At 37.1% G+C, this 13,831-nt stretch overlaps 1 protein-coding gene across 1 annotated transcript in view; it reads left to right on the forward strand.

Annotated features, from left to right (window-relative positions):
• The window catches only part of LOC149794746 (uncharacterized), a 159,799-nt gene that overhangs the window by 104,977 nt on the left and 40,991 nt on the right, over positions 1–13,831 (forward strand). The window contains exons 22-25 of the mRNA XM_089966230.1: positions 4,893–4,991; positions 5,777–5,920; positions 9,213–9,372; positions 11,180–11,391. Coding sequence (XP_089822356.1) covers positions 4,893–4,991; positions 5,777–5,920; positions 9,213–9,372; positions 11,180–11,391 — 615 coding nt within the window. The remainder of the gene's footprint in view (positions 1–4,892; positions 4,992–5,776; positions 5,921–9,212; positions 9,373–11,179; positions 11,392–13,831) is intronic.

Below are 13,831 nucleotides of genomic sequence, written 5' to 3' on the forward strand. Positions count from 1 at the left end.
CACATTGTCTAGTGCAGGCAGACAATCCCATCTCCCCCTTTCTAACCGCTCTGAATTACAGGATGTGGGACAGAGTGCGCTGATGCACTTTCTGATGCCCAACCAGTCCCCATTTTTGAGTATCTTAATCGATGATAATGTCCTATCTATCTTCATTGACTCAAGCAATTTTGAGGTAGAAGCAGTGCCATTGACATCTCCTACCAGGCTGATGCCTTCCTCTCCGCTGAACGATGAGGATGAAGTCTGATTGTTTGATAAAGCAGTAAATGAAGTCTACCACCTATTACCCTCAGACTTGCGCCCCAAACCATCGAGCACACATTCCAAGAAAATACTCTCCATTTGGGGAAAATATTGGGAATACAACCTCAAACAGACCTATTACTTCTTCCTTATTCATACATGATCAAGGAAATTTCTCAGAGGTTTGTGGCAGGCCAAAATGTCACTCAGTAATGTCGAGGCTGTCAGTTCCTTTTATAACACTGGGACAACTGAAGACATGGAACAGAAAGCCAGGTTACTTGTCACGATAGTATCAAATGCTGATATCTACTTAACTACATCATTTTGTAAGCTGAGAGAACCATTGCTGAATCCAGCTGTCTTGCAACACATGCTGGAAGTGGTGATCAAGATGTCTAGACATGTACTCTCTATTGCAATGGCAATATTGGTGAAATTTGTGCATATCCACAGTTACATCACTCTGGATTCTTCATGGTCAAGACCTTGTAAGGGCTGCTCCATATGAAGCCAAGACCCTCTTTAGGGGACTCATCCCTACGTTGGCTTCCCAAAACTTGCTGGACCATCAACATGGGTCCTTCTCAACCACTCCTGGTAAGTCACAATTGACCAGGAAACACAGAAATGCAAAATGCCCTCAAGGGCCATCCACCAAGTTGTTCAGATATATGCAGCCCCAATCCAACACAGAACCTCAAACTTGACCTCATCTGTCATGTTCAGTGCACTTGGGAAGATGCAGCAGACTGTCAAATAGGAAGGAAGGAATTGAAGGAAGGGAGGTAGACATCCCTTGGGACCCAAACACTTTCCTTCTATGCATCTCACTCCCAAACATCTCCATATCAGCTTATTTTCAGAGGCCTGATCAAGCATAACGAATGTTTGTTGGGTCCTTTCCATTGTAAGCAAGGGTTACCTACTCCAAACAACTATATTAAGGACCCACATGTATTTTCAGCAGTCCAGTCTGGTGAAATTGAGGGAGGAAGGGCATACCTTTTTGCAAAAAGGGGCATTAGAGAAGGTCATAAACATTCAGTTGCCCACTTTCTATTCTTGAATCCTCCTGATTACAAAAAGGGCAGAAAGTTTCATATAATTGATCTTTTCCCTTTAAACTAATTTGTTCTAGAGGAACCTTTCAAGATGGAGACCACTTCCTCAATCCAGAATGCTCTTCATCCATCAGATTGGGTGGTCACCTTCAATCTTCACAATGTCTGTTTGCACATCCAGATATTTTTCTCCACACACAGATACCTCCAGTTTTGCTTAGACCAGGAAGTTTTTCAATTCCAGGTTCTGCCATTTGTAATCTCTTACATACCCAGAGTGTTCAACTCGTGTTATGGAAGTAATAGTGGCATACCTTCGGTTACTCGGAACACCAGTTCTCCAGTATTTTGATGATTGGCTTCACACTGCATGTCAGGTTCAATACTTGACCAAGATCTGTTTCGTTGTAGGTCTTTGGTAACTCTGTTGGGTCTTCTGCCCAGCTGTGAGAAGTTGTAACTTCTTCATCTCAGGACATTGTTTATTTGTGGATGAACTTCCTAACATGCCAGAAATGAGTCCAGATTCCACTGGATCAGATAGATTGAATTCTGGTACTCTTAGAGGCACTACAAGCAGAAAATTCCTTACCTGTTTGTCTTTACTTATCCCTACCGGAGACCTTGAATGCCACTGCATTGAGAGAATAAGGGTTGATGTGTCATACTGACAGTTTCCATCCTGTGCAATGATATTATCACGTTTTAAGGTACTGGAGCACCTGATTCTCCAAAGAATTGGTCCTGACTTGGAGAATATCATAACTGTTGAGCAGGCAGGCTTCAGGCATGGCTTCAGCATTTGTGATGAAGTCCTTACCCTGACTTCATTTGTTGAAAATGGGTTTCAGAGGAACATTAAAACTATAGTTGTTTGCCTTGATCTAACAGCGGCATATGACACGGTCTGGCCATGCAGGGCTGCTTTTGAAAATTTCCAGAGTATTGCTGCACTGGATAATTGAGACTATTGAACTTAATGTGTTTTGTTGTGTTGAGCTGGACATCAGTTAACTTAGTGTGGGATGATCAAGCTTGGTATTGTGCTCCTGTCTGGGCTTGATCATCCCACACTAAGTTAACTGATGTCCAGCTCAACACAACAAAACACATTATCACTGGAACACTATGTCCTGCTCCTTTACCATGGCTGCCGGTACTCAGCAACATTCCTTCTCCACAGCTGCATCACCAGGAAGCAACCACAAAGTGTTGGCTAAGGTCTCTGCCAGTGAGAAACTTCAACTGTACATGGATATCACCTCACATTATGCGATCTGCTTGACTTTGAGATGCCCAATCTGGTTAGGTCCTTAACCAGAGGATATGAAAGCTATTTCAGAATGGAGTGTTGAGTGGTTTTCAACACATGTTGTAAACTGCTCCCTCATAGCTGATCCATCTGTCTGCTCTCCTGGCTTCAACCTTACATGTCTGTGGACCACACTGAACTGCTTTTGGACAGGACAGGGGCATTGTGCAGTCAACCTTGTCCGATGGGGCCAGGCCACTAACTCTTCCTGTTGCTATGGAGCTGTTCAGACCACGTCACACATTGTGAACAACTGTCCACTGACAAAGTTCCCCGGTGGACTGCAGGCTGTACACCTTGCTTATGATGATGTTAAATGTCTGAGCACGCACTGCACACAATAATAATAATAATAATAATAATAATAATAATCCTGTTGACTGGTTAACAAAGGTCTGTCACATCAGTTAGACGTGTTGCATACTGCTTGTCTGTTCTTTAGTATGCAGTTATATTGGGATCCTTGGAGTCAGTCCCTCCATTGTGCCTCACATTCTTCCTGGTGATTTTTGAATTGATCCAGATGACCAGCCAGCTGTACAGCACACTTTTCAGTCACCCTTCCTGTTTTCCATACCATCAAGATAGGCTATGTCATTTGCATGGCCACCAATTTAACAATTGGACCAGTTTATTCATGGCATATCTGTTATGTATTTAGCATGTCACACAAGGAATAGTGCCTGATAAGTTTAGCTCCTTCTGAATGTGCAGATAACCTCAGTCAGTTAGTGTTGTATTCCCACGCCACCATGGATTGTATAGAGTTTTGGCTTTAAAGTGACTATGGAAGAAAATTACTTTGAGTGATCAGCTCCACTGTCTCCAAGCCAAGCCTCTAAGATGACTTCTTCAGAGTTTGAACTTATGAAATGAGATTCCAGTCTCCACTTGTCTTCAGGGAAGCTGTATCATTCCATTGCTGTCCATTTTGCACACTTTGGTACACCATTGCTGTTTGACAGTAGAATCATTATATACAGAAGCAAGCAGCACAGTAACTGCTTCCCTAGTGTATGTTGCCACCTCCTTCAATGTTTTGGCTGATTAAGTCTGAACAGCAATGTAGAGTCAGTCATCGTCCAAAAAGAGAGATAAATGATTGCTGCTTAACAGCTATTTTGACCATAGTCTAATTGCAGGTGGAAACAGGCTCCTTAGTTCCTGAAGCAGTTCAATAATGGAGATAAGGGTTTTCCTTCCCCAAGCCTTCCAACAAAAATTATTGACTTTACACCCTGTCTGCAGATAGCCTGCCTATTGGTGCCAGACTCCTTCAATTTTGCCATGATTGGATCAACTGGGACATGATGGGGTGTCAGTATTGCCCCCCCCCCCAATGATGCAAAGAAATTGTGATGATTAAATGCAACAAATTGTAGGAACAGAGGGTTGTTGAGTTGATATCCCCACTTTTTCCCCAATGCTGATAGAGATGGAGCATTACTTGAAGCAAACAGAAAAGTCATGGGGCATGACATCATCTCTCTCCTCTGGAGAAAGCCAAAAAAGGAGGGTATAACTCCCCTATCAGCATCACCACAGTCTTCACATTCACGCATGATAGTTTGATCTGAGACATAATATTAGCTGTTGACTGGCATGCACAGTCAACTGTCTTGAGTTTTTATCTCAGTGTATCTCTTTCATCAAGCTTTACAGAGACAAGAATTTAATCCAGCCATTCTTCCCTCAAAGTGTGCCTGCATTTCTTCCTTTTATTACCTTTTCTAGCAATGTTAATTTGATTAGAAAATCTATTCAAAGAATGCAAATCCAATATAATTACTAAATTGGAACCCATTTAAGCAGCAAGCACCTTTGTTGAGTTACCACAAAAGCTAAAACTGAGTAAACAACTGTTGCCATCTAGTGGTAGTAAGGGGAGATAATGGGAGAGTTGGTAAGAGATTTCTTCCCTTAGACAGAAAACAATGGATTTGAGAGATTATAAAGCTTTTTTCTTGACATTAATATGATCAGGTAAATATTCTCAGAGAAACAATTTACAATTTGCTTCATGAAAATAAATTTATAATAATTTCACCATTAGTTAAATTGTTCTCATTATCAGTGGAAGCTCTTTAATGAGTTCAAATTCAAATTCAAAAGTTTATTCAAATAATGATGAACATTATTTTGTTGGTTTACAAACTTATTTTGTTTGTTCAATACAGATGGATATAGATATATATATATATATATATATATATATATATATATATATGATGCTTATTGGTATTAAAAGTCTCACATTGCATTTCTTTCAGTCCCTGTGTAGTGTTATTTGCCAGTATGCAGATAACATGCTATGTATGGACTTGTGTGGGACTCCACAGTCAGTGGCAAGGCGGTTGGCAGGACCTAGGGTAAAACTCTTGGTCATGCATGGAGGGAGAGATTTCAGAACATGGCGCTTTTATGTTGGTTATGATATTGACAGCTTATAGATTGTGTTTTTCTGTTTAAAATGTTTCTTAATTCATATATATCACAGAATCACCATGTGGTTTAAGAAACTTTATTTGCTTAATATGCTTAGAAATTTTCTTAACATCAGGAAATAAGCTCTTTGCACTTATATAAACTGTACTATGCGCAGTTGAGACATTTTTCAGCAGAACCCTTTGGGGTTTTTTTTCCTTAGATGCAACATAAAAGTTGATGTGGCCTTTCTATTATTTAACATTGATATTAGCATTTATGTCATTTATGACAAAGTTTGGTAAATTTAGTAGAATTATGGAAACTCTCTTTAAAAAAAAACATTTCTTGTTTACATTTTCATTATTTTAAAAATGTTTGGATAGACGACAGTTGATGTTCTTCCAGAGGTTTTTATGGTTGATAAGTTCTACATCAAATTCTTTTCATCATGATGTCAAAATTACAAGATTTTCACATGACAAATGGCTTGTCACAAGAGTCTAATGCAGAAGGGAACTCAAACTATTTCAACCAAACTTTAAAATTTAATTGCCAGGTATAAATATTTATAAAAAAATTAATATTGATAATAAATAATGCATTTTCTTCTGTTTAAAAGCAAACAGAGTACTAAAAAGTTTCTTAAAAATAAAAATCTCTGATTTTTGGAAATGCTTATCTTCATGCCACTTAGCTTTTTATATGATTATGTATCATTTCATTTCAGTTGGTTGAGTTTTTGCAGACACAGCAGATGAGTGGGCTGATATGGGGCTGCCGACATGATCTCATGGGGAACAGAGACTGCTTTGAATATGTGCACAAGAATACAGACTTACTGTGTGACAAGCATGAACCAGTCACACAGAGTGTAAGTACCCTTTCTTCTCCCCTGCCAAACAAAGTTGGAAGGGAATACAGAAACAGGTTCTCTTTCACACATTCATTTCCAGAGCATAACTCCCAAACCATTGAGGACATCTCAGAAACTTGACACACATATTAGACTAGCAATGCTTCACATTTCACTATTTGTCATGCTTCACATTTCACTATTTGTCATGCTTCACATTTCACTATTTGTCATTCTTCACATTTCACAATTTTGTGTGTTGTTGTCCATTTTTAGCTAGAAACTCCTATATATGTACACGCAAATTCTCTGGATGTTATTATGATATGCTAAATGATACTGACATTATTTTTATATGCTAAATGAGATACATACAACTCATGTAGTCTGGAATTCAGCATAAAGCAAATAAGTTTTTAATATCAAAGTGTGTGTGCTTCATATAACTAGTATTACATTGTTCAAATTTGAAAATTCACATTCTTTGAACAAATTTTTCCTGGGGACACTCGGCCTCTTTCCTAGCTCAGTGGTTCCTTGCGATTCCAGCAACTTCTGTTTGAAATACCGATATTTTCAAATATCACGGTACATCTTATTGATCTAGATTCCCAACGGTAACGACTCACTAGTTTGATGATTGATTCTCCTTGTCATGCCACCCAGCATCCATCTAGACATGTATTATGCCACTGCTGCCAACTATATTACTCAGTTGCCAGCTGTATTGCTTTGCTACTGACCATGTTGCTTAGTTGCCAACTGTTTTGCTTTGCTACTGACCATGTTGCTTAGTTGCCAGCTGTGTTGCTTTGCTACTGACCACGTTGCTTAGCTGCCAAGTGTGTTGCTTTGCTACTGATTGCTTAGTTGCCAACTGTGCTGCTTTGCTACTGACCATGTTGCTCAGTTGCCATTATATGTTGCCCAGCTGTGTGCTGTGTTGCCCATTTGCCAGCTAAAAATAGACCAAATTGGCTTGGGTGCTATATGGATAAACATCAAGACATAATTATTAAACTAACAACCAAATGTATACATCTGATCAATTAGAATAAAATATAATCGAAATACATCCTTATAATTTTTGCAAAATGACCTGTAAATGCATAGTACCCCATAATTTTCACCAGCTAGGTTCATTTGTAAAATTTATTAAAGTTACCTGTTTCAAAAACTACAAAAGCACTGTTGGAAGTACGTAAGGATTTTGGCAAACCATTTTTGAGAACGTATTGACCAGAGCTTAGGTTCTTCATTGCAGTTTAGAAGTTTTCCTCACTAGTTATCCTGGTTATTTGTAAAAAGATCTTTGATATGTTAGGTATTGTTAAAATAACTTTTAATTCCCTTAATTTGGAATATACTATGATTCTTGGGTGTAATTTGGGTTATAGAGCATACAGCTTGATCTTACTTCTAATGTGCACCTTTCAAAAGACTTTCCTGGACTTCTGAGCTGAATTGAAGAATTGAAGAAAAAAAAATGTTTTTAAATTTATTGTTTTCTTGTTGATATTTCATAATTGTTTTCTTGCACTTTATGAAGTTAGTTTTTCTACTCTGGAAAATTCATCTTCTTTATTTTATTAACTGTTAAAGTTAGTGTACTTTGGACTGCTTCATGTTCATCTCATGAGAACATTGGAGCAGCCATTTCAATTACCTGTACTGTACTGTACCTTGATAATTAAATAAATTTCAGTCATAGTAAATGAAAAGAGCATAAAGATAAGCCAACATTCTTTTCACTGTGCTTGTTACCAATGCAAACAAGTGTATCTTATACCAGTCCCAGTTTCAGAAGTACAAAATAACTGTAGAGCAGGACTTTTAACAAAAATTAAAAATTCTTACCAAAACTTTGTAACCGGCATTTAGATTGGTTACAATTGCATCATGTGACAAAACCAGAAGTTATTCATAACAATAGAAAGAAAGAGGTTCATTTGTCCTTGTGCATGTTGTCAGTATATGTAAACAATGGTGGAAATATAGTTCTGTTATTTATTTCTTGAGATTCATTATTATTTTTCTACCTTTTTTTGTTGTCAGGTTTAACGCCATTTTTCAGCACACGATAGGCTATACATGGTGGCCAGTATTAATGGTGGAGGAAGAATCCGGGAAATCCCCAGAAAGAACCACCAACACACGAGAAGCTACTGGCAAGCTTTCTCACATACCCACATTGGCTGAATCCGAGACTCAAACCCATGCAGACAGAGGTGAGATGGCAGTGATGCATAACTGATAGTGCTTTGACCACTTGGCCACTCGGGGCCCCTTCTACTTTTTGTAATTATAAGAATGCAACTTCACATTGTACAGGATTCATAAGATCATCAGCTTGAAAATTGATTACACATAAGTGGTCCTCACTTCACTTTATTTGTGCAGGATATAATCTTTTTTAAAGTCACATGACTTCAGGACTCCAGTAAAATATGAAGTTCAGTTTTTAAATAAGTATTAATGATCGCTGTTATTATTTGCTCATTTTCGTTTCTTTTAATTTTACATTGTCAGAATCATGCAGTATTTTACGATATTGAACACCTTCCTATTGCACGCCACATGTACCCAATAGTAGCATAGTGTATTAGAAACTACTTTGTAAACAAATCATGTACACTCATGTTGTAGATGCTTTAGGTTTTGGTTGATTAAATGGAAAAGTTGTTGCAATGTGCATTCATTCACAATATGACAATAAATTTAAATTTAAGTAAACAAAAATGCCATTTTCTATCAAAATTGATGTCAAGCATGTGACTAAATTAAAATTTTGCTGGGTGGAGTTTTGTGTGCATTAATATTGTTGTGTACTGATGAATCTGTGCCTGTTTATTTAGTTTGGAATACAGCATAAATTCAGTTGCTTTGTTTCTTGTAGTGTATTTTTGTTTATATAATTAAGTCTTAGTAGAACAAGAAAACGAGTATATAATGAAAAGGTTACTGCATTTATAGGGGAAAAAGGTTGTGCAGTATCCATCCAAAAAAACTCATTCATATTTTCCGATACAAATGCAGTAACCTATAATTACCAAGACCCTTGAAGTATATTGTATGCATCCTGATTATATTATTGGAAATTTTTTAATTAATAAGAATTAGATAGAATTGAGAATCTTGAGTTTGTTAAAGTTATAAGTGAGCCACACATGTTTCACTAAGAACCTTCACAAATTTAGAAGTGAGAGTTTGATAAAATTGTTTCATTTTTCCTTCTGGTTTTACTTAAATTGCTGGTTTGCAGTGAGAACTGAAGGAAGTTTATTATTCAGTAATAAACTCATATTTGCAGATGTGCACCAGGATCAACAATGTCAGCATGATGATTAGTACCCTTAATCACTGTCATCGTCGTCTTGGCCGATTGTTTGCTGTACATAGTGACTGGTCTGTCAGTCATAAAACAGGTGGTTTCCAAGGTTCTGCAGCTGGATCAGACATTGATAGCAGTGGTAAGCCTAGTTATAAACTAAATCTCCCCTCCCCACTGGGAGGGAGATGTAGAATAGGTCCATTGCACCCTCCCACTTTTCATAAGATGTGACGAATGGAGGCAACTGTTTTATTCTGGCATGAGTCCTCTGAATTTTTGGTTTCACAGAGTTTTAGACTTTTTATACCTTCTATGTGGGCATTATCCTGTTTGCACAGCTTGACTCAGTTTTCAATTTATTGTTATGGCACTTGGTAAAAACTATGTTTATCGCATAAAGATGTGCATGCTGACAACTTGCTTTTGTCCAACAATTTTTAGCTCTTTTGGCTGTAGACCAAAAGAGCTTATGGGCTGTCCTTTTGTCTGTTATCCATCATCAATACTTCTATGTCTACACGTTTGTTATTTCTACTCCACATAAACTACTTTGAATAGTTGAAGCTTTTACACTCACATTCATCCCACGATCTAGTTGGTCCTAGATGACATCTTATATGGTTGCCACAGCAGTCATCTTGAAAATCTTACCACTGCTCCTCCTGAATGGATTGATGGATTGACATAGGACTTTTATTACAAGGCTTCTTATGATGTCTGGATGGCCCTAAATGAAAATGGTGCCAATTTGACGTTCAGTATGGCCACCATGACAGCCATCTTGAAAATATTGTCATTGCTACTCCCTTTTGAACAGAAAATCATCTTGACATGGTGTTTTTGCCAGAAGACTTGTTATTATGTCTAGTTGATCCCAGATGAAAATGGTTTTGCTAGGATGTCCACTATTGCAGCCACAGTGGTTGTGTTGAAAATCTTATCACCATTTATCCTGAATGGATTGTCATACCAGCATGGGGATTTCACTTAAAGGATTCTTATCATGACCTAGTTGATCTTAAATGAAAAAAGTGTAGATCTAACATCCACTATGGTACCATGACAGGCACCTTGAAAATATTTTTATTGCTACTCCTCCTAAATAGAAATGTATATTGACATGGGGGTTTTCACCAAAAGACTAGTTACGATATCTAGTTGGTCCTCAATGAAAATGGTGCCAATCTGATCTGAAATACGTCCACCTTAGCAGCTATCTTGAAAATTTTGTCTCTACTCTTAAATGGAAAGCCATATTGATATGGGGTTTTAACCAGAAGACTTGTTGTGTTATCTGCCTGAATAAAATAGAAACATTATGGATCTGACATCCAATATGGCCACCATAGTAGTCATCTTGGAAATCTTGTTACAGCTACTCCTTGAGAATTTAAATTCATATCAGTATAGAGTTTTGGCCAAAAGGCTTTTTATAACCTCTAGTTCATGGGTCTTAAACACATGGCCTATGGGCCACATCCAGCCCACCAAGCTGTATCCTGTGTCCCGCAAAATGATTGTCATCACAAGGTATCATGAGAGATAACAAAGGTGGTGCAGCCCTTAAGTCATTAAAAATGCCCTCATGTGGCCCTCAGGGTGGTTTGAGTTTGAGACCCCTAATCTAGTTCAGCCTAAATAAAAATGTTGCTCTGCAGATATTCAATATGGTTGCTACAACGAACATACGGAAAATCTCATCACTAATTATCCTGAATGGATGGTCATATTGGCATGGGGTTTTCACCAAAAGTCTTCTAATGGTAGCTGGCTTGTCCTAAATGAAAATGGTGCTGACCTTAAATACTCTGAATATTGCTGATGATTTGAAACCAAGATCAATTATGTAGATATTTTCAAGAAAATTGAAAAGTCAGTATGTTAAATCATAAAAAAACTTGTATGTGCATCATAGACATAATTGTTTGTTGGCTGTTTCTTTTCAGAGTTTGTAATTGTTGATGGTTATAACTATGATCCTGATGTAGATAGACTTGAAGTACTGGAAACTGCATCACAGAGATTCACTGCATCCACAGAAACAGTGCAGTCCCATTCCAGTCAGACTAGTTCAGTGCTTGTCTCTGATCCTACAGAGACCTACAGGAGTCATCTGTTAGCCATTCTGCGTGCCCAGAGCAGGATAATGGCTTATAGGGTACAGCTATTTTTAATTCATTTACTACCAGTATCTTCTTTAAAATATATAAATAAGGAAGATCTTAAACAGCAATATTTCAGAGGAGATCATGATCCATTTTATACTATTCCTCATATTCAGCTTTTTATGAGTTAATCCTTTACCTCATGTAAGCGCCTTTGGATGCTTCTACTCCATTGTCATGGAAGCACCTTTGGACGCCTGTACACAATTCACATGACGGAAGTGCCTTTTGACTCATCTACATCATTCTCATGGAAGCGTCTTTCGATGCCTGCTGTGTATACAGTTTATCAGTCATTTTGAGCTGGTTTTCATTGCGCCACCTACGGGGAAAACCCTCTATTAGATTACATTAATTGGGGTGAATGACCATATTTTCTGAAAACAAATTCAAAGCTAAATTAAGAATCACAGCGGCTGATCTTATCAATAAGTGATCTCACTTGGCCATGTTATGAATATTAACAAAGATTGACCATATGAGTGCTTTATCTCACTTACCCAGATTAAGAATAACAAGAGCTGACCTTATCAGTAGGTGACCTCATGAAGAAATTGCAATATTGTTACAGGTAGAAATTGTAGCAGATGACATTTTTATCACTGATGAACAAAAGGCGCAGTTATCTGCCAGGATTATAAACAAGTCATACAAACATTGCTGTGCAGACAATGCACCAGAGTCATTATAGATATAATGGTGCAGACATGGTTTTCCATTGATGTTAGCATCATCTGCTAAATTTACTTTGAACAATATTTGAATTTCTTTACCTGGCCAAAAAACCCAAATTAACATATTTTTAACATGATTAATTATTATCATTTTTAATGCGCTGAAATATTTTTTCAGAAAATGTGGAAGGAGTACCTAATTCATCTCTTATGCTGCATACTGTAGATGGCTAATTCTTCGGAAAACATAAAAATATGGTATCAGGCTTTTATGGTACATGGTAGTTAACATGCAGGGGAGATTCTACTTTAGCAGCAATGCAGTCAAACAAAAGTATTTCCTTGCTGTTATTAGTTTCATCTACAAAGTGTGATATTCCTGTATATAGCAAATGCCAGCTGTGGTCCACTTTATTATAGTTAATATGTTATTATAGCAGAGAGGTTAAGGATTCAGATTTTTATGCTACACAGTGATGACAGAAGGGGTAATATTGTTTTGCTACTATCCATCTCTGTGTCTGCATGTCCATTCCTAATCTGTTTTAGTACAGTAGTACAAAAACTATTAAACTAAGCCATGAAATTATTAAGATTTTTATGGGTCATAAGTAGATGACTTGGGTAGAGTTTAAAACCATTTCAGTAAATTTTTAAAATTTAAATACAGTTTCCAGGAGGGTGGCTTTGACCTTTTACAGCCATTATAGCAATTGATCATTTTAAAAGAATTTTGAAAAAAAAAATTGGGGATATTTACCTTTTTGAGGGCTAAAAGTCTTTTTAGTGCAATTAAGTACACACTACTTAAGGTGGAAAAAATAACTTTTGTATTTAAATGTAGATGACCCGATAAGAGTTGAGGTTTCTTTTACTCAGATTTATTTTAGTGGTGAAATACTTTGAAATGCCGTTTGCTAAATATGTTTAATGTTTCTCTTAGCACATACAAATTAATTTTATTGCTTCAGATTTTTTTAATGAAAACTATCCAGTGTAAAAGCATACAAATTATGTATCTGTAGTATTCATTGTCTTTTTTGTTTTCCTGCCATTTTCTATAGACAAAATGTAGGGTTTTTATTAGGCCACATTCAGCAGATTTGTCTGTCTGTCTGTTCATTGACAATTTGGTTTCCACAAGGTAACTTTGTGGAGAATTTACCAAATTTTGATATGCAGCTATGTATTGATGTGACCTCAAAAAGTTTGATTTCAGCTGTTATGTCATAGGAGTAGTTATGGTTTATAATTGTGAATTTGCCTAATTTCATTTCTGCTTTGAATACATTCCCCAACCATATTATGTTAGGAATATTAGCCTGCTACCTCACGAATTCAGCCCTACTAAAAGATGACAGTCATCTTTTTATGTCCATTTCAATAAACAAAGGATAATAACTCTTGCCCATTACCTTCCCTTGGGACAACCAGCTGTCACTAGATTTAGCTTTGCTGCTGTACGGGTAACATTATACAGTTCATGCCCTTACAGTTCAGAGCCGTTTTTGTGTTCTAATTGGCCAATCCAGTGTTTCTTTTGGATCTTTTGTGCAGATTAATCAATATGCTGCAGGTTGTTTGCATTATTTTTAGTTTCTGACAAATTTGAGTGATTTTGTCAACTTTTGGGATTTCGCCTATTTAAGACCCCTCCCATCTTGCTATCATTAACCTTCTACTTGGTCAGTATGAGTTAGCGTGACTTTGACCTTTTTTGCTCACTCTGTTTATATTGGAGCTGATAGTGAATTCTAAG

Source organism: Sinohyriopsis cumingii, chromosome 7, assembly GCF_028554795.1.
Source record: "Sinohyriopsis cumingii isolate HCF-2022 chromosome 7, ASM2855479v2, whole genome shotgun sequence".
NCBI classification, from domain to species: Eukaryota; Metazoa; Mollusca; class Bivalvia; order Unionida; family Unionidae; genus Sinohyriopsis; species Sinohyriopsis cumingii.